The sequence below is a fragment of the Haliotis asinina genome, chromosome 4 (genome assembly GCF_037392515.1).
Source record: "Haliotis asinina isolate JCU_RB_2024 chromosome 4, JCU_Hal_asi_v2, whole genome shotgun sequence".
NCBI classification, from domain to species: domain Eukaryota; kingdom Metazoa; phylum Mollusca; class Gastropoda; order Lepetellida; family Haliotidae; genus Haliotis; species Haliotis asinina.
The window spans coordinates 28,156,783-28,184,119 of NC_090283.1; the positions used below are offsets into that span (position 1 = coordinate 28,156,783).

Consider the following 27,337-nt stretch of genomic DNA (forward strand, 5'->3'; position numbering starts at 1 on the left):
CTAGGAACTTGAACTAGGTAGCATGTTTACATATAGTTGTGTCACATTCCAACCCTTATCTTTCATGTTTTCATGTACTGGGTGAGATGGAGAGGCACAAGTGCGATTATTTAATGCACGTAAGTTTCTTTGCAGAGTTCTGTCCCTTGTGACATATATTGGATTAGGGGTTCAAGTCTCAGTTCCACATGATTATGAGGTCAAGGTATCCTTGCTCAAGGGTAGCAGAATGGTTATACAGTTTGATTGTTACATCGATGACCCTGGTTCAAGTCCCCATATGGGTACAGTATGAGGTCATATCTGTTTATCCCCATAGAGAACTTGCTACTTTACCAACTCTTCTTACTAAATCTTCCTGTTCTCTGAAATGATTCTTGGTCAGATTGTGTTTGTTTGCCATTGTGCTCAAACAATGTGGTATGTTGATCCAACGCATGAAACAAGGCATGTCTGACCGCCTGAGACAGACATGACTTCTGACTGGATGGTGTAAATTTACAGCTAGCCAGGCTGATGGTCTGGTAAAAATTTTAGCTGTTCCATTCATCTGGGTAAATTCGCCAGATCTGGTCTAGTTAAATCCTCTTTGGTCTGGTAACATTTTGAAGTTATCCGCCCTGATATTTGGCTGGGTAATTCGGCTCATACTGGTTGATCATCTCATGTTTCTATCCTGTTTAGAATTGTTTTTAGCAAACCATGATTGTCATAAGAGGCGACTTATTGAATCAGGGTGTCAGACTTGCTAACTTGATTGATACATGCTGTTCATCACTGGGTTGTCTGGTCCAAACATGAATACAGAATGAATATTGTGGAGTGTACTGTTAAACCCCAAGAGTTAATTTTTTCTTAACCTGTAGGCTAAATTGGAAAATTGAACAACCAGATGAATATGGCTACAGGACAGCTAATTGGACAGCATTCTATCATATTGCTCTTGGGTATGTTTTAACATTAAATTTGACGGAAACCATAGTCTTGTAGCTCAAACAAAAGCAGGACCTTTTGGTATGAATTTGGTGGATTTTTCCAGTACTCAGACAGTTTCAAAGGTGTGCTCATTATCAGAACTGACCCATATATGAATAAAGTTGCACCTTAAAGAGTGCTATAGATCCTACACCACTGAAGCTGGTAACAAATGATTGCTGTGTTCATTAGACCTGGCTACATGAATTGTCCTTGTTATGTCTCCCAGTCCGATATAGCTGTAACATTACCACCCATAAATCTCCACACCATGGCATTCAGAAGGAAAGATATCATCACCTGATGACTCTGGGATCCCCTTAAAATATAGTTCATGACATAAACAAATAAAACAAAGAGAAGTTTCCTTTTGATCAGCAGCTCTTCAGCACACTATTCATGATTAAAATGGCCAAACAGTTGACTTGAAGGAAAAATTATAAAAACCTACCACAATTTACTACCATTGTATTCTCGGAGTGAAAATTACATCTCACTCAAGGCCAAGAGTAAATCTGAAAAGATGATTGCAACTAAAATAGGATGGATGACTTGGCATCAATCAGTCTTTTATGGCATCATTGTCACTTGGAGCTGTGTAAAGGATGCATAGAAGGTGGTGTATTTGCATGTAGAAGATGGAAGCAGGACAACTAATCTAGATTGATGTCATTTGTTTTGTCTTTGTCATCAAGGAATCACACTGGTGGAGGATGGTGTGAGGAGTAGGAGCTTGCTCTGCAGAGTGGTATCCCTTTGCTGTAGCAGGTTGTTCTGCTATCAGATTTCTCCTGACGTGGATGTTTTGTCTGGACCCTTCCTATACAGTTGGTTTCATGAGAGGAATGGTGGTTTGTTGTCAACTTGTTGCTTTTGATTGACCCTTTGTTGTATCAGGTTCTTCAAAAGGAATTGTGCTTGCAGTGTGAAGATATATATGTTTTGTCAATTGTGGTTTGTGAGCAGTTGCTCCTCAATCCAGTAGTTTTTTATGGATATTTCCACTCAGCTGTTGTGTATGTATTTTGAAATATAAGGATCTGAAGCTTGCACCTGTTGTAGTGTGTGAGCCAAAGATTGAGTGTACTCATATTTATCTCCCATAATTGAGTGACTTATAGCAAGGTTCTGTTTTTAGAATAATTACCTTGTTGTGTTTCGAAAATATACCATTGGAAAAGAAAATGGCATTGTCTTCATTTTTAAGTGCAAAAATGACTTTAGATATTCTGAAATTAAGAGAATAGTTGGGTTACAAGATAGCAACAAAAAGTTCAAATTGTGCCGTAAATCTGAAAAGTAGAATGCTTCTCACTTCAAAACATGAAGTTGTCTGTAAGTGTTTCCTTAGAACTTTGCTGTAAACTTGATAGCTATGGTTAAGTTCCACACTTGCCAACGAAGTCTCTTACCGTTACAATTCCTGTTTGTAATCCTTGGTAGTAATTGGTCTTTGATGTCGGTAATCCCTGCCTCTACAATACACATTACTTGGAGCCAAGCCCTGATGGCTGGCTTGCTGTAATAACTGAAGTGTTGAACCAGGGTCATATCTTTATGACTGGACTCTCCACATAAGTGCAGTACTCACAACACAGGCAATTGGACAGGCAAATGTTTGCTTGCTATGTGTTACGTTTTTTGAAAATCACTTACCTGCAGTGAATGTTTCTATATCAGTTTTTCATGAGATGACCTCAGTGATGGTTGAGGCTAGTTTTGTTGCCCTGGTTTGGAATAAATATTTGTGGCCAAGGTCTCTTTCATGAAATGTCAACATGGAAATTGTTTACTAGGTGCACTGCAACTGCAACTGCAACTCCAATGAAGCAGTGGGTAGCCAAATGGGTAAGTGATTGCTTGTCATGCTGAAACATCAAGTTTGAATCCCAGTGTACAGTTATAATATAAACCTAAAGTCTGCTTCTCACTATATATTAGGTCATCTCTTGTTTTCCCAGAATAACCACATTTGAGGTTTTTGTTTTTGAGGGACAGGTTTTACTTTTTGTTAGAAAGACCTCTTCCCAGGTTTTACTTTTCCTAACTTTATGTGAACATCAACATTCAAATGATACATGAGTGTTTGAAATCATTTGAAAATTATCATTCAAGATTGAACTAACAATACTAGTTTTTTCCGAAGCGGGATTGGAACCACACATCTCATATCCTTAGGCAGACGCTCTACCACAGGGCCACCAGCCAACTAAGGTTGTGGGTATAAATTATCTACTTATAGTTATTGTCATTAAATTGGTTATCTAGCTTCTTTAAATGATTATCTACATTGTAATTACCCATCATTGCCGGTATATATGTTAGAGAAAACACTTCTGCTCAGTTTTGGTAGACAATGTAAAACCGGAGGGGGAGGGAAATCCTGAGGGGCAGCTAATTTGTCACCTAGCCATACTCTCTACAAATCTGAAACCTGTGAAGATGCAGGTTAGAACTGTTTTTAAGCAACCCATGCTCGTTGTAAGGGGCAACTGTAAAGATTAGGTGGTCACACTCACTCAGTTGACACATCTTTGAATCCTAACTGCGTGGATCAGTGCTCATAATGTTGACCACTTGATTTTCTTTCTAGACATTATTTACAGACTGCTGCCATATAGCTGGAATATTGCTCAGTGCGGAAACAGCAAACAAACTGACCAAACCAAACACTCATGTTTTACCTGTCTGGCTTTGCTGTTAAAGTGTGTGGTTCAGGTATTGTTCTAGATAAATAAAGTTCACTGTACTGCCTCAAAGATAATGGGATTAACAACCTAAATTTTGATAAATGTTTTGAAAATTACATTGCTCTGTTTGACCTGATGCACTAAACAGTTTTACATTTACAGTCTATCAAGAAGTGTACATTAACCTCAGTGTAAGAAACAAACTGATGCATTTTACTTATTAGGATGTGGTTGGTTTACATTTAATGAGTATAAGGTTTTGTTTGAAGTCAACAGAACATGTTTGCAAATGTAGCATAAATATTACAAACAGTCTCCATGTTAAAGGATGTACTTTCAAAAACACAGCTGAGGACTTGTGAGGGAAATCAAAGATCAATTTGTATTTGATTTCAGTACCAAAATACATTCCTAGATTTTATTATTTCCCTGCTTTTTTAATGAACTTTACAGGTTCTTCAGCAGGTGATTGTAACAGCAGCTCCATGGTGGTTTTGCAAGTTGAACAATTATCGTCAAATGTTCATTTGTGATAGGTGTACTTATGAGGAATATGAAATCACCCATAAGTCTCCACAGATTCTGTCATATTACAATCAGACATGATGAAGTGTCATGAGTGTATCTAGCATAAATGTAGATGCAATTTGTTTTCCTTTTCACAAGTGCTGTCTGTCTACCAAAAAGATTCTGCCCGGCAGTCGGTTAAAAAATTCTTCATACCTCGAGATCCTTACATCCAATTCATAAAAACTGGAAAGTGCTTTTCGTCCCTGGGATTTGTTGAAAATCTCAGTAAGTTGTTTGCGAGATTCCCCGACATACTTCAATCACAACAAGTATAACAGTTAGAATTCTCAGTGTGTGCACAAGAAGATAATAAGATTAGCCAAATCAATTCTACACATCCATCAGTGTGTTTTTTTTCCCGTATTTTTCTTCCTGAAACCACCTTTGACTATGGTTAGTGGGAAGCTGAATCTGTATGATGATGTTGTGACGGCTGATGCTGATTGGGCATCCATCCCAAGTGGGAGCTGCTCCTCAAGGTCACGTCCTCCTCCCACATGCTGCACACATGGAGCTATTGATGAGAATTGAGTGGAATACAACTGCTGTTGCAGACAGGTGTTACCCTTAATCTAGTGCTTGTTTTTTTTCCTAAATAATCAGGTTTTAATAGGCTGGTTTACTTCCTACTGACATTTTTTTTAACATCTTCTGTCCAGAGCATATCTGATGTAGATCAGGTCTCTTTACAAGATTACATAGCTGATGAGTATTGATGAGTACGTCTATATGAAACTTGCCTACAAAAATGACAAATGGGGGTCCTTTTACAAAGCACAAAGGTGATCAAAAGTCTCTAAGGTAACATTAGTGCAGTGATAAAGAATGGGAGTGAAGATGAACCTTAGTAAATGTTGCTTCCTGAAAGAATCCCAGTTCATAAAAGTACACTCTGTAATGTGTTGTTTGATTATGATATGGTGCAGTCATTTCTTGTTTGTGTCTGTACTCAATGGTGATCATGCAGTATGTACTGTACCCTGTACTATATAATCATCCCAACCCTGACTTTAAACATGTGCCATTTGCCCCTACAGGCTTGTATACTTCTTCCCTGTCTCACCTTCACTGACGCCAGAAACTACTGTCTTTTGTCTCTCAAGTAAAATACAAACAGGTGTGTTGGAGTAGCTTAAAGCATTCGCTTGTTGCACCAAAGACACGGGTTCGATTCCCACATGGGTGCAATATGTGAAGCCTATTTCTGGTGGTTCCCACCCCGGCATGATATTGCTGGAATATTGCTAAAAGCAATGCGAAATTAAAACTCAAGCATAAATGCGACCCTCTGATGAGGATCCAGGTTTCATCAGATTCTTACATGGGTGTAAACACTCCCTACATTGGTGTAAGCACTCCCTACATGGGTGTAAGAACTATGGTCAAGACGTTCTGCAAAGCCATTCATGCCTGCAGTGTTGCTTAAACTCGGATTCTCATTCCCATGTTTTTCACTATCTGACAGGCTCTAGGGAATTCTGGAGTGTATTCTATCTCTACTGCCAATATGATTTACGCAAGCATATTTACTACAGGAGCAGCTGAAAATTTGAAATGGTATGTTGAAGTGATGTGCTCTGAACAGGTGATACATGCTATGAGATACATAAATTAGTCCAAAACAAGGCTGGCCTTCACCTTCAGGTCATGGCAACAATGTAATATTCCTATATATATAAAGCAAGTTCTCCATTAATTTGCATTCCTTAAAAGACAAGTGGTTTATGATCTCCAGGCTTACTCTGAGTAGGGTTAATCTTTACTTATAGAATATGTCCATTGTCTTTGTTAGGGGAATGTAAATGAGCAGTGAAACCCTTGAAGGTATGTGTTGGAATGTTAGCCTTCAGCAACCCACGCTTGTCATAATAGGCGACTAATGGAATTGAGTGGTCAGGCTCTCTGACTTGGTTCATACATATCATTGGTTCCCAATTGCGCTGATCAGTGCTCATGTTGTAAATCACTGGATTGTCTGGTTCAGACTCAATTATTACAGACCGCCATATAGCTGGAATATTGCTAGGTGCAGCATAAAACTAAACTCACTTGATCTACAACAGTGAACACATCCTTGTATCCATCCTTGTATCCATCCTTGTATCCATCCTTGTATCCATCCTTGTATCCATCCATGAATGTGTTGATGATGACTATTATTGTGTTGTGCTTATGTTAGTGTGTCCAAGACAAGGCTACTTGAACCTTACAACAAATATATTCTAAGAGTATTTGCTTGCTGTTCTTCATGTTCAAGTACATGATTCCATGTTAAGATCAAATGCTTCTATCAAAAATGGTGAGTGAGTGAGTGAGTTGAGTTTTACGCCGCACTCAGCAATATTCCAGCTATATAAATAAATATCTGTAAATAATCGAGTCTGGACCAGACAATCCAGTGATCAACAACATGAGCATTGATCTGCGCAATTGGGAACCTCTGACATGTGTCAACCAAGTCAGCGAGCCTGACCACCCGATCCCGTTAGTCGCCTCTTACGACAAGCTGAGTCGCCTTCTATGGCAAGCATGGGTTGCTGAAGGCCTATTCTACCCCGGGACCTTCACGGGTCTATCAAAAATGGGCTTTATTGACATATAATATAGTAAATGACAGGGATTTTTTTGTGGGCCATGGAATAATGATGTCCCAGAGAGTGTTGTGAACGCCCCTTGTCTGACTTCCATTACTTTCATATATTCTGAAAGTATTTGCTTGCTGTTCTTCATGTTCAAGTACATGATTCCATGTTAAGATCAAAAGGTTCTATCAAAAATGGGCTTCATTGACATATAATATAGTAAATGACAGGGATTTTTTGTGGGCCATGGAATAATGATGTCCCAGAGAGTGTTGTGAATGCCCCTTGCCTGACTTCCATTACCAACCTTTGTTAGCTGGTAGCAGCAGCTGCAGTGACATAAACACACTGATGGAACTTTATGGGTTACTTCTTAAAACAGAGTTGCAACAAACTGACACGTGAAGGTTGCCTGGAAATTTCTTCAGCAAGAATTCTTTTTTCTGAAGAGTTCAGTGTCTTGTCTCATATTTTGTGTGAGATGCTTTGATAAAACATTATCTGATGCAATCCAACCTATGTTTATGGTGAAAATTTCATTTGTGAATTCTTTTTGTACAACTCCAGCCTTGTCTTTAGGGGTATCTCTCTTGGGACCTGTCATCACACTTGGCAGTATTCCAGCTATATTTGGTGGTGGTGGGGTCTGTAAATAATCAAGTCTGGACAAGACAATCCAGTGATTAACAGCATGAGCCTCAATCAATGCAATTATATTGTGCCAACTGAGTCAATGAGCTTGACTACTCAACCTAGTTAGTTGCCTCTTAGAACAAGCATGGGCTACTGCTGACCACTTCTAACCGTTATCTTCATGGGTTAGTTAGTCACTAATGACATGAAGACATAGACTTAAAATTGGTTCTCGATGAAAGGTCCTACTGTCCTGTACTAAGTCCTCAGTCTGTGAGTTACATACCCCAGTAACCAAGTTCTGGGCCTGAATACCCCTAATACCAGTGACATGGAAGGTTACTAGTACTGAGATGGTTCCACTGTAATGACGGAATATTGAAAGTATCAGAGAGGTTGGTGAAAGGGAGCTTTTTGATGGTCAGTGATGTCCTTCAGCAGTGTCCTTGACAATCACAACAATGTGATCTGACATTTTGTCTTCATGCTGTAACACATACAGATCATGTTCGTGAGTAGGCTGACACCAGAGAAGTACCTTTTTGCTCATTTGACATTTCAAATGAACCTATTTGAAACTCAGAACTAACATTATGTCCTTTGGTTGTTGTGCATGACTTACTTACTGGAGGTAAGCCTAATGCTTCAGTGCTTGTGGGTTCCAGTGCCTGTGTAACTGTAAAACAACTCTTAAATCTAGCAGGGAAACATATGATGTATTTGTTTTTTGCTGGAGTCCGCTGTATGAAGGCGGAATGTAGATTAGGAAATCTCTGTCCAGCAGACTTCGAGTTTATATGGTGTACAACAGTTCATGTAGTCAAGATACAGTGTGCTGGGGCATCTGTCTACGTTGGGAATGTATATTCCCCAAATCCAAACTTCCCAGTATTAGTTTTTGCTTTTGACAAGTCAAGATGTGTTTTCTTTCCCAGCAGTTTGGTGATAAATCATTATTCTTAGGAAATACCTTGATTACTTTCCTGATCTTTGTGATGTCAACATACACCATCCTACCACGCTCCTGCACATAATTCATGCCAGGTAAACCTTCATATGGAAACAATTGAATCCTTGATGGCCCTCAACTTGGAGTTTCCAGGGGAATATTGTCATCACACAAGATGGATGGGTTTTTAGGGGTTCTGGTTGATACATATCACCAGAATTTATGTTTAGATGAGGACCATTTCAGTTGAACTTGAGGCATATCAATGTGGACTGACCTTTGCATGTTCAGGTATCATTGGTGATGATGCTGGATGATTAGTGAGCCCACTTCTCCAGATGTCAGACAGTATTATTTGTGTATGGACCACATGCAAACTCATCATCAAACTAGCCAAGTGTGACAGAGAAGGGATGCCTGTTTGGCTTTGCTTATTTCTGGCATGTTTTGATGATTACACAGAGTGTGGTAACACAATCAGTTTAGATTGCACTTGTGTAAAACTGCTGGATGATCAGGGACCAGTAGTCAGTGTGGGAGTTCCACCATATGCTTGGCTTACCTGCTGTGAGGACAGCAGGCTTGTTCTAGTCTCAGTAATGCTGCCATAACACAAGCTGGGGGAGAGTGTTGATGAGCTGCTGAGTAGCTCACCTGTACTCAGAACATGGAAAGTGTTAACAAGCAACTGGGGATCTGCTGAGTAGCTCAGTTGTATAGGAGTATGTAAAGAGTGTTGTGCAGATGCCAAGTAGTTCACCTGTATTGGGGTATAAAATGTTTAAGGGTTTTTTTATTATGTAATTTTTTCTATTTAAACTCTCTTGAAAGATTATGAAAGGTTTTTCTGTCTGTAGATTCGGTATGCTCAAAGCAATTGACTTTACATCTGTAATAAATACAACAACAATATGTCCTTTTTGCAGCAAACTATGCAGACTGTTTGATTTCTTCCTTATTATTATAAGTATGTACATACTGGTTGTAAGTTTTGATGAATTTGTTTCTCTCAAGAGATTTCAGTATGATAATAACCATTTGTTGTCACTATCATCAGATTTACAATTTATTTTGGCACAGAAGATTAAATTATATTTGTGTGGAATCAGTCACTTCCTTTTTGCTGCTGGTGGATCAGTCAGGATTTCTGAGTTTGTTTGCTGAAACCATGGATGTGATATACTGCTGTTTAATTGGCATATATGTATGACTTGGATAATATACTTGGCTCGTGTGGTAATGAGGTAATACCCCAAGTACTTTACTGGTTCAAATAATTTTTTTAGTTGCTTCAAATGTTTGTTCACACAGACGTACCAGATCAAATTATTTATAGACAAATGAATCTTTCATGTCTGGATAAAAATGCCCCAAACGAGCTCATACTCTCAAAAGAACTTCAGACATCTTGACTAAGGAACCATCCATCTTTTATACTACACACTTATGGTGCATGTGAATTTGATGTCAGAGTGACCTCCCTTTATCCTGATCCCTGTATGATAAGGTTAATGATGTGATATGTAGAGCAGACAGGAGACTTCAACAGGGCTGGGCATGTTGGAGGTCAGGGGTATATCACTACCAAATCTTCTCTTCCTGATTACATTATCCACTACAGCATGACATGGAACTGCATTCTCCTTAAACAGCCCCAAGGTTCCAGGAAGAACATAATATGAAACAGGAGCTGGAAGTTCACCTGACTTATTCTATTGACAAATGATACTTCTTTCTAATAGCTTGCATACCATAATGACATTTTCATACATGGTATCCTGATAAAAAAATAGGGTATGGCGTCTATGACAGAAGAGGAATTAGGTACGATGAAGTATATGAACTTCAGAGTCCTCCAAGAAACATGGTCAACACTATTTTGTTCTTAAGTTTTGTTTACCATATTCCCTGATTGCTCCCTATCAGTACCAACAACTTCCCTTCATGAGGGTACTGTCAGACAGGGAGATCATGTGGTCAGACATAGGGCTCTGATGTAGTCAGTCAGGGAGATCAGGTAGTCAGTGAGGGAGATCATTTAGTCAGTCAGGTAGATCAGGTAGTCAGTCAAGGAGATCATGTAGTCAGTCAGGGAGATCATGTAGTCAGGGAGATAATGTAGTCAGTCAGGGAGATAATGTAGTCAGTCAGGGAGATCATGTAGTCAGGGAGATCATGTAGTCAGTCAGGGAGATCATGTAGTCAGTCAGGGAGTTCATGTAGTCAGGGAGATCATGTAGTCAGGGAGATCATGTAGTCAGTCATTCAGGGAGATCATGTAGTCAGTCAGGGAGATCATGTAGTCAGTCAGGGAGATCATGTAGTCAGTCAGGGAGATCATGTAGTCAGGGAGATCATGTAGTCAGTCAGGGAGATCATGTAGACTGACTGGGAGCTCATTAACTCAGACAGGTAGTGAGACAGGGTGCTCATGTAGCCATACATGTAGCCAGACAGGGAGATCATGTAGCCAGCCAGGGAGCTCATCTGGTCAGGGAGCTCATGCAGACTGACTGGGAGCTCATTAAATCAGGTAGTGAGACAGGGTGCTCATGTAGCCAGACAGGGAGATCATGTAGTCAGACCAGGAGTTCATCCAGTCAGTAGTCGGACAAGGAGGTCACCCAGTCAGTAGTCGGACAAGGAGCTGTTGTAGTGAGATAGGCATGTGATGTAGTCCGATAACACACTTATAAAATTGCCCTTTTTCAATATTGTTGAGTTTAAGATTAAGTTTGATTTTTCCCTTGCTTTGTCAGCAGGTACTTGTGGGGTCTTGAAATTGGCATCACATTAGGTTCCCTCCCACATGAAGCTGACATATTATGATACATCTAGCATACTGTGCCAACATACTCACACCTTGCTCTCTTAAGCTGTACCGTGAGAATGCTGCAGAATAGTCACTGCTGTTTGGACAGGTTGGAGTTCAAATGTTCAAACAAACGCTCTTGTGATATCAACAAATTGCTAGATTTAGCTGTCATAGAACTGTAAGTTTATTTTCCGTTTTTATGCTCCTGTGCTTTTTTAAAACCCTTTTTTTTAGGTAATAACACAGAACCAGATTACGTAATGTCTGCATCAGATAAATAAATTGGATTGTGTTCTATAGATCTTGAGTTATTTTTTCCTGTGATCTATTGATGGCCTTATTAAGTGCTATCAGTCTTTGCCCTGAAGCTGTAAAGACTTTATGGAACAAGTAAAATGTTAGAACTAATAAAAGTGATCGCATATTCCGATAGGATCTTGATCTATTATAATTTCTAGGTGAGCTTCAATAGCTGCCTGCCTTCAAAGACGTATATCAAACTGTAATGGTTGAGCGAGAAGTTTCAGAAGTCGATATGACACAAGGCAGTCCTTATGTCGCCAGATTTAGTTTTTAACATAGTAACTGGTTGATAAATAAAAGTGGCTTCCCATGGCCACAAGCTGAGACTATACATTTTGCAGACATAGGTGGACAGTTTATTATCATCTAAGTAGCAGGAAGTCTGAACGACAGATGACACAGTTACTGATTTGTGCTCAACTGTTGGCACCAACCTTGTGACAAGTGTGTGAATTTAGTGTTACACTGCTTTTAACAATATTCAAACAGTATCGCGGCAGGGGACACCAGAAGTGGGATTCATACATTGTGCCCATGTGTGGAACTGAACCCAAGTCTTCGGTGTGACAGGCAAATGCTTTAACCACTAGGCTGCCCTACATCCCCTTGTGACAGGTGGAAATGGCCGTTTGTTGGCTCATTCAGTTGGAATTGTGACATAATTAATCACCCAGACTATATGACATGAGACTTTGTATGACTGGCAGGCATTGCTTACCTGGACTAATTTCCCTTGTCAATAAACTCACTCCCTCACTGTTACAATCTTTCCAGGCCTAACTTTGTTTTTGTTTATGTTGTAAGAACGTTAACTGTTTCCTGGCTCTGGACTGCATCATGGCACTGAACACTTGCAAACATAAATCATGCTTACTGCATATCAACATCAAAAGCCATTATAGATTATTTTATCAGAGGGTTGTTTTCACAGAGCAATCCAAGAGTGGCCCCGCCTCAATCTGATTTTTTCCCCCATTACATTCAATATGTATTCTTTACCCTGAGTTGTGTGTAATGTGGCATGTTTTTAAGGATGGAAATACAGTCCCTAGGAAGATTTCTGAATGTTCATTAGGTCATTTCCATCTGTTGGATAAAAAGTGTTATCTAACACCTGAGGTCCTGTCATGATGTGTGTGGGGTCATGACAAGGAACTGACAGTAGCTGGTTTGGTAGGCAGGGTGGTTACTGTGAACTTGTGTAGTCAGACAGAGAGCTCATGTTGTCAGGGTGCTTGTGTAGTAAGGCAGGTGGGTTACTGGGAACTTGTGTAGTTGGACAGAGAGAGAGCTCTTGTAGTGAGAAAGCTGGTGTAGTAAGGCAGGGAGGTTACTGTGAACTCTTGTAGTCAGACAAGGAGCTCATGTAATCAAAGAGGTCATATATCAGGGTGATATGATGAGGTTTACTAACAGCTGGGTTGGGCAGAGTGAGGTTGTGTGAGGAGGACTCGGGGTGTTACTAAGATAAACTTTAGCAGCATCAACCTAAGTTGATGTTGTGTGTTAGGAAACAGGGAACAATTGAACGGGCACATAAAGCAGGTCTCTGCAATGCACTACAAGATGTTGTGAAATCCATCTTGAAAGATGACATTTTGCCACTGACAGAGGACACTGGTTAAATGTCAGTGTGGTTGTGTAACAGTCATTTGGTGATGTAAGGTCAAGATACTGTTGACTTTCATTTGACTTTATTTACTTTGAGTCATAATATGAAATAGTCAAGTGGAAAAGCTTATGTCGCCATTTTGAAGAAGAAATGGCTAGCACATCATATACTTCAAAGTGATTCATGCAGACACAAAAGGTGTCATGTTGCAACTGAATAGATAAAAAAGTCAATATAATGTGACCTATTTTTATGTTTATGATTATTAACTCCTTTCAGCCAATTGCAATTTTCGGAAAACAACTAGTAGTAGATCTTTGTGAAAGCGTAGGAGAATACCTCATCAGAATTGCTGCAGAAATAAATGGTTTAAGAAAGTATGGTCACTCTACTTAACAGAGAAATATAGTTTGGAAGTAACTGAAATGCTGAAACAGGGAAAGAAAACAAAGTAGTGTATAACAAACCCCTTGGGCCCACTCTATCCTTGGGGGCAGTTAGGTAGCCTGTCGTTAGTCATCATACAGAAGACCAGGTTTGGATCTCCACATGGGTACAGGATGTCTGTTTTGCTTATTTATCCCATTCCATGTGCGTACAGCTTCTGCTGACCATGATAGTGAGGGTATGTTTTTCACTCCACCTGTGATAGCACCAATTTTATGTCATGTTATGAACAATCACCAACTGATTACTGCCTAGTTATCTATGAACCATGGTAACATTGGCTGAAATATGTGGATAGCATGTCTATTGCACCTCATTCCATGTGTGTACAACTTCCCTTGACCATGTTCTGGGGTGTCCATATAACCTCAGTGTTCATCATACGTATCTTGCATTTACAGAGCAAAACCCATAAATAAAATTACACAATTCCAATATATTTCTCTTCTGGTGAAATAATAGTTTTGAGTACTATATTTTACTGAACTCTGCATCAGAATTCATCCTGTTATATTATTGTGTATGTTCTAACTACATTACCAGTAGATTGCTGGGAAACATGCACAGCTGATAGCTATTTCCGACTTTAAGTAGGAGACAAATACACACAGTAATATTAATCCCTGCATATAATACAATGACCAAGAAAACAAATTAGAACTGAAGCGGTAAATGAGCTTGTCTTCTGATGTATACTTGCAAATTTGAAGTCTTCACTGACAATGTCACAGAGTCGTTTTCTTTTGTTCGTTCACATGAAACAATACAATATTGTTTTCTTTCTACTGGTCACCAGAAAAATAGCTTTGATTGAAGTGTTACTTCTAGATAAACCGACTCAACCTTCTGCAGGGTGCTCTTTATGGTCTTCAAAATTCTACAATAATATACTGTACTCTTGAGATGCACCTTGCTCGTGTATTGATTGTGGCTTGTCAGGAAACAGATGATATAATGGGTTGGACTAGATTGTCATGTGGCTGTCCTTTGCATTACTTTGGAAAAAAACAACTGATCCAACTTTTGTATTTGCAATCTTGGTATTCTTGTATTACATTGAGTCAAACAAGATGGAATGTATAACAAACAGATTCAAACTATGTTTAATTTAATACTAAAGTTAGTAAAAAAAATGTGAAAACATATGGTTTGTATTTGTAAATTATGCAACAGTTCACATGGTTTGTATTTTGCTTCAAACATTGGATCTTGAGTTACGTAGCTGAGAAATTGCAGGCTTATAACAACATTCATTCATTCATCACATTCATTCTCGTACAGAGATGACTTTCCTGATCCTCAGTCAACAATGGTGGAAGTTTGTACCAGATCATGGAGAAGGCATTGAGTACATTTCATTCAGTGGAGGGATGATCATTGATAGTGTTCCTGGGGAGTTTTCATTCCGAATCTATTTCATTTCCGAAGTAATCCCACAGAAAGAAAATGTTGTAAATGAATTACTTCAAACTAAATTTTTAATTTTTAATGATATTAGAGAGTGAAATATATTAATTCTGGATGCCATCGTAATCTAATATTTGTGTAACTCGAGTACCTAGAAGCACAATTTATCCATTTCATTCAATTTTAGCTTCAACTTTGTATATATTTGCCATTGGTTGATAGGTTATAGTCACAGCTTTGTGATATAAATGATAAAGTTGTCAACAATTTAATTTCTCTCTGTAAGAAACTTGTGTTGGAGTTGATTTGAGCATGGCACAAACCCATTGTGCTTCCCAGAGCGAGACCCAGATAATGGAAAACAGCCATAATAGCATTACAGCATTATTTATCAAATTGACATTTAAAGTTACAGTGGATTATGGCAGAAGCTTCATCAGAATGACCTTGCCAGGAGTGAGATCTGTTACAAGTAAATGAGTAATGGCACTTTTACTGTGGTTATATGGAGAACCCTGTTGTAGTACCATACACCCTATTGTGTCCCTTAACCACGCAAAAAATAATGCATGACAGTTTCATGAAAAGTTGCATCTAATTTCTCCCAAGGGAACTGTTGGAAATAATTGTGGTCTCCTTTTAGGCGATTTCATTCTTGCAGCCATCCTGGACCAATATCCTGACATGCCACTTAGCCTGTTGAGCTGGAAAATCAGGCAAAGTTGATGGAAATTGCTTTGTCAATGACTAGAGGATATTGAAGAACGAGACACATTCTGACAGCATGTAGACACCTGGAGGTTATAGAGGCGGGTGTTTTAGTCATGGAAAGGTGCAGATTAATGGGTCGTAGAATGGATCACATGTCTAGGTCAGTTACTGGAACATTTACGTCAGCCTTTAGACAGTTTCACAGCAGGTATAGACAGATGTATTGCATCAAGAGAAGCTTGTCCAAATCATGAACCACTGCCCATGAGGTCTTGCTCCAGGTGTTAAAGCATAGTGTCAGCAATCTTGATTATATGGGCACAGATCAGGTGTCAGGTGTCAAGGTCCAAGGGAAATCTACTCAATACCAGGGATATTTAGATCACTAGAAGGCTGTCTAGGTCCTAGAGGACAATATGTTGGTCATGGGGTTCCATATCTAGGCTAGTTTGGCACAGATTGCAATGGTATTTTGTTTACCATTCAGGTAATCAGTGTGACAAGGGACAGGACCTAAAGTTTGTAGGTGTGAAAGTTAAAATAGATGTTGATCCTTGTAGTCTCATACATCAGCACAACGTAAGCACCATCTCAACGTTACCATTATCTCAGCTGAAATAATGGTCATACTGCAAGCAATAGTACTTGTTGGTTTGATGTGAGCCAGTATACCAGAACAATCATATTGTGTGTTGAGGTGTTATCACTTAATTGTCACTCCTGCTGTAGAAACATAAGTAGTCAGCACAATTGTAGCATGGTTCAGTAGAGTGTGGGTGAAATTATAACCAGTGGTGCTTCAGAACAGTGCATGTAGTGAGTGGGTGTATATGTCACAGACCACAGTGTAGTGGACAGTCATAACCCAAACAACTGCTTTTAAGGTCATATGGGAGTTAGGTATAAAACATTTGCCATCTCTAGTCATCTGATACTCTCCTTTGTACCATAGTGGCAGAAAAGTGATTGACATTTTAACCTGTGCAGATTAAATGCTAATATGTGGCACATGCAGAAACTACACTTGAGAAACTTCATTGGGTTTGTTTTTGGACGTGTTTGTTAGGGAGATACTTTCCATTAAGTACACTTCCACTATGTGAGAACACAACGTTTCGGAATTAATGCTTACTCCTTCATCAGGTGAGGAGTAAGCATTAACTCCGAAACGTTGTGTTCTCACATGAAGAAGTTGATATCCATAAAAAATCTTCATTCTTATGTATTTTCACTTCTAAATGACATTCAAAGACTTTACACTTCCAATAGTTTATTATATGAACATTGTCATACCCTATGATATGGCAGAACTTGAACATAGTTCTTTGGTCAGCATCTTCAGGTGTGCTTATCTCCAGGTGCAAAAGCCAAAGGGACCGTCTTTGATAGGCACTGTTTGGCTTTCATATGTGGTTCTGATGTGCCATAGTTTCTTTTCATCAGTTGCATATGTGGCGGGTTGGTGTAGCTTGAGACAAAGGATATAACGATTTAAATAGTTGATGGAAGCTGATCCTGAAAGTCCTATTTGGAGGAGTAGGAAATTACCAATGATGACTTATACTGCTATATGAGCTGTCACAAAGTGGTAGTCAGTGTTTGATGATTAGACTCATACAGCCCTCTGATAACATAAGCATTTGTGTATTTTGAACCTAGTATATATTTGATGTCTCTTGAGTGAATAGCTTTCTATTCTGTAGATATGTTGAATAGTTATTTAATTGGCATTCTAAGCTGGTGGTCGGTAAAGACACATACGGCTGTAACAATATCAGCTTCTTACTAGCTTCATTGAAAGACTTGAGCACTTCAGGTACATATAATTATGTGACAGTCTACATTGAAATATTGCTAAATGTAGTAATCAGTCAGAATTCATTAATTTAACTATGCGTTTCCGTACCCACCTCGTCAGGGATATCCTCTAAGGTTTTGTGAATCAAAGCCCTATATGAATTCAATTCGTTTTTAATGGTCACCGAATATTAGTGAATATTTACTTTTCTTTAAGGGAGTATGTTTGACTTGAACCCTTATGTCTTTTTTCAAAGTCAGATATAGAAGAATGGATACCAAATTGGAAGGTCATAATATCTCTGGTTATTGTTGTCAACTTGGGTGGGGACACACCTCTACTGATGGATTCTTGTGCAGATCTATTCTTATTGTATACATCTGTGAAGCCCATTTCTGGTGTCCCATGCCGAGATATTCCTAAAACTGCATAAAACTTTACTCACTTCATTATAAATCTATTCACATGGTATGTGTCTTTGTCATGGTAACCATCTGATTTAATGGTACAGATCTAATCTCCTGGTACAGCAGTCTAATCTCCTTGTATAAATAGAAAGTCATTCACATGGTAAATATTACCACTGATGTCACATATATATACTCATGAAACAGACCTGTTGACGGTACAAAAGGTACAGATGTAGTATCATGGTATGGGTCTATTGTTCCTCAGAGGTAGCGTATAAGCATCTTACCATTTCCTTTCTAGGTTTTGTTGACAGATACAGTGAGTTGATCAGAGACATGTGACTGTAAGGGGCTCTGTGTTTTGTGTTACAGGAAGCGATAACTCTACTGGAACCTATGGTCCAAGATCCAATAAACTATGTCCGACAGGGAGCACTCATTGCATCTGCTCTCATCCTGGTCCAGCAGAATGAAGTCACATGCCCCAAGGTAAGTGACATTGTAAACCTGTATGAGTTCGGAGTTCCATGTAGTCCCTAGCCAGTGCCTTGTCTTCATGGTCGCAGTAGAGTTATTGTGTGTCTCCATCCTCAAACTATGTGGATTTAGTGGTCACTACTGTCCTCAATCCTGACTTCATCATTCAGAAACCATCATGGAAAGTTCTCTGAGCTCCAAATACACATATTTTACATACAAGCACCTAATGGTGTGACAAATTTCAAGGATTTCACCTTGGTATTTCCAAATGATCCCTTTAACAATATTTCTGGTAATCCAAGGGGCTGTCCTTTGGATATATAACTGCAATGCATTTTAATGTTGAATTTGTGATTTTAAAATATGACATGACATTCATTCTCTTTTCTCTCTTTATCCAAGATCAAATTATTTTGACTTTTATCATTTTTTAAAAACAATTGAGAAATAAAACCTGCTCTGAAGTTCCATAGTTTATTGGTTTCCATGCAATCAACCTGTCCAGCTTCTTTACTGACTCCAGTAATTTGCCATAGTGGTTGAAGATAATCAAGGAAGCATTCACAAAGGAAAAAACAAACATCTCAAATTTCTTGTGGAGTGAGAAAAACACTAAACTCCAAGTAAGTCTTGCTTGCATGAGGCAGACATTGTTGAGTCAGAGATGCTATGCCACTGCATCTCGGTGACAATAGTCATCAATCATTCTCACATCCAGTATATTTCATTTGTGTCTCAACATGAGACTCTGAAGAGGCTGACTGGAGAAGCCGTTTATGGAAATTTCGTGTTCTTTGTCATTCTCCATGGACATGTGGAATACCAAATATTTCATATGTGGAAATGGTAAATTTAGTCATTGGCAAGTCAGGGGAAACTGCAGAATACCAGATATTTCGTATGTAGAAATAGAAAATTTAGTGATTGCCAAATGAGGGATATAGTTGGAAGATAAGATATTGAACTGCATGCTGTCCAGTATTTACCAGTCCACTTTGATCATTTGTTATAGATTGAGGAATTATTTGCATCAGTTGATCAAGAATATAGAGGATGCTACAGTCCACTCAAAAGAGACAGCTGGGGAAAGAATATTCAGATGAAGCAATATCACTTCAACCACAACTTTAGGATAAGTAGGTCACAAGAAAAAACTGAATCACATTCAATCACATGGATTATAGGTTTCAAAAATTAATTTGATTGAATGAAAGTTTAGGAGTGTAATCAATTTAGTTCAAATTTGCTGTATTCCTAAATGCGCAAATGTTTTACTTGATTGAATTTATTGATGGGGATATAGATATGAGAATTAATTTAGGATGAAAGTACCTTTTGAAACCTTCGGAGCAGACGTACCAACTTATTTTCCACTGATAACATGAAGTTTGGAGTGAAGTATAATCCGGCAGACGGATTGTGTGTTTGACGCATTAGACCCATTTGCTGTATGTAACAGATGTTGCGGAAAATTGCTGTAATGTTGGTCTCGTTTTTAATGAGAGGTGTTATCCTTCAATTTAGCGCAGCCTGAGACGTAATCGGCATGCTATCTGGGTGCTAGACGCCTTGATCCCCTGTCAGTCTGAACCAGACCTACCTTCAGCCTCTCAACGCTCTATGCTAAACATCTTTTAAATACGATGATTATTTTATATCTTTTAGTCATGAGATCTGCACAGCTAATGCTGCACAAAATTAACCTGTTGAAGAGTACCCTGCATCAACATGTGGTCAACCAATGGAAAGACGATGCATTGAAATTGTTCCTTGTTCAGTTTGGTGGCATATGTGCAAATTATAGTCACAGGCTGACCTCCAATAATTAATATGTACATATTTATACTGGGCTTTAGAAGTAGTTCCTGCTCTGTCTGAACCAGTGTTTATAACACATGCTACTGAGAAATACAGGATGTGAGCCAGGGGGTTAGTCAGGTCTTAGCATGAGTTTAGGCAAGCAATCAGGCTTGGAACAGAGAAACTGATGACATCACTGCTCAGGTCTTATGCTGATGGTATAGCCAGCCCAGTTGATTCAGGACAAACCTTCACAAGGGCACTGTCAAACATCGTAGTCCTCAGCTTCTTTGGAGTTGGTTAGACTTCGACTGGTGTTGAGAAACTGACATGTCTTGTAATTCTCAGAGCCAAACTTTCATTCACTTATTCATGTGTCAGTCCAGAAGTTATCAAACAATTAAATACCATGAATGCCTTCTAGAAAGTGGTCAGATGTAACATCTTATATTTGGTACAAGATCTCAGCAATATACAGATTCTACATTGGGGTACAGATTTTCCCATCTCTTTTTACACCAAGTATGTGATCTGGACTGACAGTTTGACTTCCATTTTTGTGAAAGCCATTATGGTTGAGTCAGACTCTTTGTGTTAGTGAATAGGTGCCTGACTTATACGTGAGAATGTGTATCAAATCCCAAAAGAGACTCACCCCAAAGGATTTACTGAGAAAGTGAGAAAGTGTAATCCCAAATATTATTTGTTTCAAGTTTAAGACAGATACAGTATTCTGTGCTTGCTCTGTGTTGTCTGGGATAGCTAGGTCTTATGTACACAAGTCTATGAGATAATTGACCAAGTTGAATATCGACCAGTGAGTCTGTAATGACAGTTGTTGCTCATGCTATCAACCACTGCTTTGTTTTTCATAATAGCTGTCAGGATAGGATAGGGATTTTGTTTATAATGAAAAACTGTTAACCCACATAATTTATTCATTTGTATTTAGTACCATCTGTTCTGCATGCAGTCATACCAATGTTAGAAATCCTGCATGCAGTCATACCAAGACATCCAAACATTTAGGTTCCACTAATAAGCAGAAAACTATTATTTTCAAATTAGTCTGCAGGAGAGTTGCATCGCAATTTTGATTGTGATATTTAAGGTTTTTTTTAAAGATTTACAATAATTTACAAATTTCAACTTTGGAAAGTTTGCTCAACCAATAACGTGAAAAGTATTGGTCAGAATGCTCTCTTGTTTGCAGAAGAGGTGCAGTGCAAGTCCCAGGTTTTCTAAACAGTTGTGTCACTGTACATATCTTGAACAACAAGGAAATTACTGTTCAACCAATAATCTGAATACATACTCCAATATGAGAATCATTCTTCAGATCTGTAGGAGAGATGCAATGCAAACTTCAGTTTCGGTCATTTTCGTTTGAGAATAATTATCAAAATTTGCATCTCTGGAACTTGGGGGAAAAGTTCCACATCAAATTTGTTCATCAATCATCTTTACAATCATTTAATGGACTGTTTTCCAGTTTGGGCAATGACTTCTGTGTTTAAAGGAAAGATGCCGCACAGAAGGTGCTTTGTTGTTCAGTGACGACACTTAGTCTACAATCATACCAAAACATGAACCTAACATAATTGCTGTTTGTGTAATTTGTTCAGTTTTGGAAATTCATGCTCTTCTGTAATGAAGATTTCCTATAAGTAAAATAGATAGATAACAACAGTTTTGACATTGACTGTAACACACTCCTTCATGCTGTGATTTTTTCATTTGTTTTCAGTATGTGTAAAAGAAACATGATTACAAATGAAATAGCTGGTATATGAGAATGTTGAGAGATAGTATGTGGTCATAGAGAAAATTGTCCATTTCACCTGTTTAATCAATGTCACAGTTAGTATCCATTTGATGGTATGTCTGCATCTGAAAAGTCTATCAGACCTTGATTGGTTACAAAGGAAGTCCCTAAGTCTATGCTGCTATATTCCAAGTAATTGGCCAAATTTATGAGCCTCTCAATTGTCCTCCTCTCCTTGAACTTGTCTTGAACTTTTTTCATTTCTTTTAGATCATAAATTGATCTTGTGGCCATCTGTCTTGCTAACAAATCAAGCAGGCTCAAAGTATCTGCTAATAGCCTGTTCCTTTCATTAATGGCCAAAGCCTCAGCAGGAAAACCCAAGAAAACTACCTGATTCTGCAGAGAACAGAAGGATGGTTCGGGTGCAGTATGTTGGCTGTAGCGTGGACATTAAGCAATCAGCACCTTGTGAGGTTCAGTGAAAACAAGCAGGGATAACATCTGCCTGCTTCACAGGCCTACTAACTAATGTGTTTGTTGTAAATGAGCTACTGCTTAAGCTACCAACATGGAGGGACCATTTGTTGTGTTTTTCTTCACCTTCCTTACATTACTGGTGCATTGTTGATAAACACTTGGATATTGTGGTTTGGGTAGGTTTTATTGGGCAGTAATATTTTTTCCTCCGAGTAAGTGTTTCAAAGTGACTCCTGTCCATTGACCTTTTCAGATTCTATCCTGTGAATGCTAGTTGGTTTAACTATCAAGGATGGCCTAGTCCATGGTGATTTACTGTTTGCTTCATTTGCTAGGAATGCTAGAGATTATGACCAAGAATTTGAGTCTTTGGTTTGTCCTGTTTATGGTCTGTGATTATTCAGCATAGAACCCATCCATTCCCAAATTGTTAAACTTTAAATGTGAAAGTGAGAAAGTTGGTTATTACAACCCTTTTAGCAATGTTCCAACAATATCACGGCAGGGGACATCAGAAATGGACTTCACACATTGTACCTATGTGAGGAATGGAACTGGTTGGTTAGGCGTGATGGATGAATGCTTTAACCACTAGGCTATGCCACCACCCCATGATCTTGGCGTGATTTCTCCAGGCTTCAGCACTAGTCCCAAGTCATTGACGTAACAATGGATGAGTAATGCTGATTTGCTCAGAACTGTTTTCTCCTAATTACTTGGCCATGACAAAGTGTCATAGTAAGATTGATGATAGCCCAAGGAAATGTGGTGGTAACACTTTTGACATGGTTAATTGTATGTCGTAAAACAAGGTGTTTCATTGTTGTTCAAATTATCAAACACTGGTGTGTCATGCCAATTGTCACGTAATATACCAGGTGGCAGGAACTTTGCTGACAAGAACCTAACAAATAAGCATTTAAAAAAAAGCAACAAACAAAGGGTACCACCGGGTACCCATTTTCTGCTAGGTGAACAGAGGTACTGTGGAACAAACTCACTTGCCAGAGGTGAGACCACAAGCATGATATATGCTTCAATGTGGGGCAGGACCAAAGTCCTAGAACCTCTCAGGAGTCAAGCTGTCACACTCGGTCACCTATCCAAGGACTCTGAGACCATACCCAACTTTGCTTAACTTCAACTGACAGTGACCTGAGCGCTACGCACAGAACCACCACATGCCACCATGTCATAAGCTACCTCTTAGTACGAGAAATTATGTGCTTGAACGTAGTGATCAATGTTACACAGCTTTCCATACTAACATCAAAACTCTGACACTAACTTGATTCTTGCACATGCACAAGTCCATGGAAAAATAGGGTTAGTGCATAAATATTGATTGCAGTTCAATGTAGCTAATCCTTTGAAATGTAAATTTCTTGCATGCTGCAATTGTTTTAGATTCTAATTGATTTTCACCATATTTTAATGAATAGCATGAATTTGTTCAGCGCCACCATGAAAGTTTATTTGATCAAAGCTAGTTACTGTAGTGAAGTACACAATCTGCTATCTAAAGAAATAAGCTTGACTGCACAACATTGGGCAAACGGGATGTACTCACCAATGTTACTATTAACTTTCCAAAGAAATTATTCATTCAGTTTGACCTAGATTTTTATTCCAATCCATATGAAACACATATAATGCTGGCTACACTGTTATAGATCACTGGCCACTGTACTAATGAGCTCGTTTTGGGGAATTTGTTGAGGAGGGACACACATAAACTCAACCAAATTGGGTTAGATCCATCACTTAGCTAAGAATATCTGATCTATAGCTAAAACAATCATTTGTCATTTGGACCCTGATTTAGAATGCTGATCACTCATTATCTGGTAGTATTGCCATTAGTGATTCACCAACTGCATGGTTTTATTGAACGTGTCATTTGATGACCATGATTTTACCAACTACAGGGAAAACCAACACTCTAAATTCCTGTAATTTTTGCCCTGTCAACTCGTGAGATGCAATTTTAGGTTTTATAAATTCATGATGGTGAATATTACATTGATTATTGGAAATGGTGAGAAGAACGTTTGTAGCTCTTTTACGTCAGTAAACTATGAACAATTGTTTGTCTTCTCATTGAAATTTGCAAGACCATTTTCAACTCATTTTCAGCCAGATTACCTCTCTCTCAAATGCTAGACAAGTTAATGGGCAGCTCATTTATCAAACAGTTATACCTCGTCCTGATTTCATCGCCAATATCATTGCTCACACATTTCATGGAACACCTATAAGGCAAAGTGTTTCTGGGAATCAATTTTATGCTAATGCCTTGACATGCGTACATAACACAATTTTGGGCGCTAATGATATATTTATTGGAAATGTCACTTTAGGTAATGTGATTGATGTGTGATGTTTGTGCAGCATATATTGTTTCACCTTTGGCTTACTGAAAAAAATAGCTAAAAATAATAGTGGATTTATATATCGGGTAGTTCTTGGGTGGTTATAATATGAGAATAAAAGCTTGCCAAATCCGGATATTAATTCTGTAGCTTTATTACCTATTTGACTGATAATTGATGGGTGGAAGTGTGCTCAGGGATAATAATTGAAGCATCTGGAAAATGTTTGTTTCTTTCATCTTCTCAATCAGTTATTGTAATCAAGAATTTGTTTTCCATAACTTGATAGAAAGATTTTTCCCCATAAATTTTATTACAAGGCTGCTTGAATTTTGCTTGGCAGTTGATATGTGAACAGTATGTGTATGTGAATTATTCTTAGGCAACATTTCATTGAATGCATTTGGGTTTGAATGACAGGGAAGGGATGTAATCTCCATGTTTCTTTAAGGGAATTATTGGGAGCCCTGCAATTTTAGACAACTGGCACTACCATCAATTACATGTATTTCTTCTGGACAGTTCACACTTAATTTCCATATTAGCCTGGCTACCTTGATTGGTTTGAGATTAACTTTCATCAAAGCAAATTTTTATCCAGTAGGTACTACACTGACTGAATATCCAATAGGCAGTGCACAGATATTAAGTAGGCAGTTCACAGGTTATCCACTACACTGTATGCAGGATATCAAGTAAGCAGTACATGGTCAGGGTATCCAGTAGGCAGTATAGAGGATATCCAGTAGGTAGTACACAGGATATCAAGTAGGCACTATACATGATATCCAGTAGGCACTACATGGGATATCAACTAGATGTACACATGATATCAAGTAGTTAGTGTATATGACATCATGTAAGCTGTACATTGTCAGGATATCCAGAAGGCAGGGCATGGTTAGGATATCCGGAGGGTAGTACATGATCAGGACACAAAGATCAGGATATCCTGTAGGTGTTACACTGCATCACATGTTACTGGGGATATCTCAACGGTATATGTATAATATGACTTACAAATCAAATGTTTTTCTGTTTTTCAGGTGACCCACTTCCGACAGCTGTATGCCAAAGTCATCAGTGACAAGCATGAAGATGTTATGGCAAAGTTTGGTGCCATTCTGGCTCAAGGAATTATTGATGCAGGTGAGATTTCTTGTCCAAGTCTTGTCAGTTTTTATTAAACATATTCTTCCCACTGAATGTGTTTGAAGAAGGTGAGGTACCCAGCCTTGCCCCCACAATAGTGATTTAAGTGGGTGAGCTGCTATTGTTTTGTTCCAAGCTTCAGAAACTTTCAGTGGGTGAAGGATGCAAGAAGTAGTTGTTTTATACATTTGTCATTCAAGTGTTCCAATAATTGTAGACGACGTTTGATGCTGGCCATGTTTAGTATACGTTGTCACAGCGGAAACATTATTCAAATTAAGGCTACCTTTTCCCTAAATTCAATTCATCTTTAAGTTTTTATGTGAGCTGATATTTCTGTGCAAGGGTTGTGCCTTAACTTCTTGCTTCCTGCTGAATCTGTATGGTTGAAGGGTGTCAGAAACACTTTCATCTTGCCCATCTGACAATTCATTTACATTTTTCCTCTGCAGCAGCAAGCATTGTTCAAACATGAGGTCTGCAGTCAATATTTGGCCTAAACAGTACTTGACAATGAGTAGTTTATCTGTGTGTTGTGCCAGATAGCCCCAGCACAGACTACCCCTGGCACACACAACACCCTCCTATTGAGGACTCGAGTGTTTACTGCACTCACAACATTTATGTTCAGCATCAGAGAGCTACTTCCGGTTAATTATTGTATCACTACCCGCCAATTCCTTTAATCGCTCCACTAAGAGTTTTATCTCAATACCCTTCAAACTCTATCAACTGCCAACGCCCACATATATTTACCAATCAAATGAAATGATGCTGGTTTTTCAGTTTTTCAGACGATTCTGACTTTCAAGTTTTGAATCAGTGGTTTAGGTTGAAACTTGAATACAGCACCTGTTTAGTAGACTACTCAGGAAATGATTACAATATATTCATCTTCCACAACAAGTCATTGACATTTTCCCTTCATGCCATGTGGCTTATCAGATTATGGCCAAGTTTGTTTCCATTGCTAGGATATTCCTAAGTAGGAACATAATGTACCAAACGTCAATTTGAGCCATATTGCATGCATTACAAGTTGCTAAGGTTACATGTTAAGTGTTTTACTTTATACATGATGGCATCAAGTTTGTTTTACTGTATAAAGAGCAAGGCTATCACATTTATCCAGTGAAAATAATTGAGATCACATCACAGATGTATGATTTTATTCAAGTTAGGTTAGATTAAGACCATCCAATTTTTACCACAGTGGTTTGTAATAAATCAAGTTGTATAATAGAAAAGCGATGACATTTTTCATTGCCCAAACCTGATTTTCTTCCTGATAACTTATGATATTTCAAGATTTTATCTGTTCTAACATGAAAGAAGGTGTATGGACATATTTTTAAAAGCAGTAGTCAATTTTTTGTAGTTTCATCC

At 38.5% G+C, this 27,337-nt stretch overlaps 1 protein-coding gene across 1 annotated transcript in view; it reads left to right on the forward strand.

Annotated features, from left to right (window-relative positions):
- The window catches only part of LOC137281471 (26S proteasome non-ATPase regulatory subunit 1-like), a 274,250-nt gene that overhangs the window by 226,558 nt on the left and 20,355 nt on the right, over nt 1–27,337 (forward strand). The window contains exons 23-24 of the mRNA XM_067812714.1: nt 18,275–18,391; nt 25,846–25,948. Coding sequence (XP_067668815.1) covers nt 18,275–18,391; nt 25,846–25,948 — 220 coding nt within the window. The remainder of the gene's footprint in view (nt 1–18,274; nt 18,392–25,845; nt 25,949–27,337) is intronic.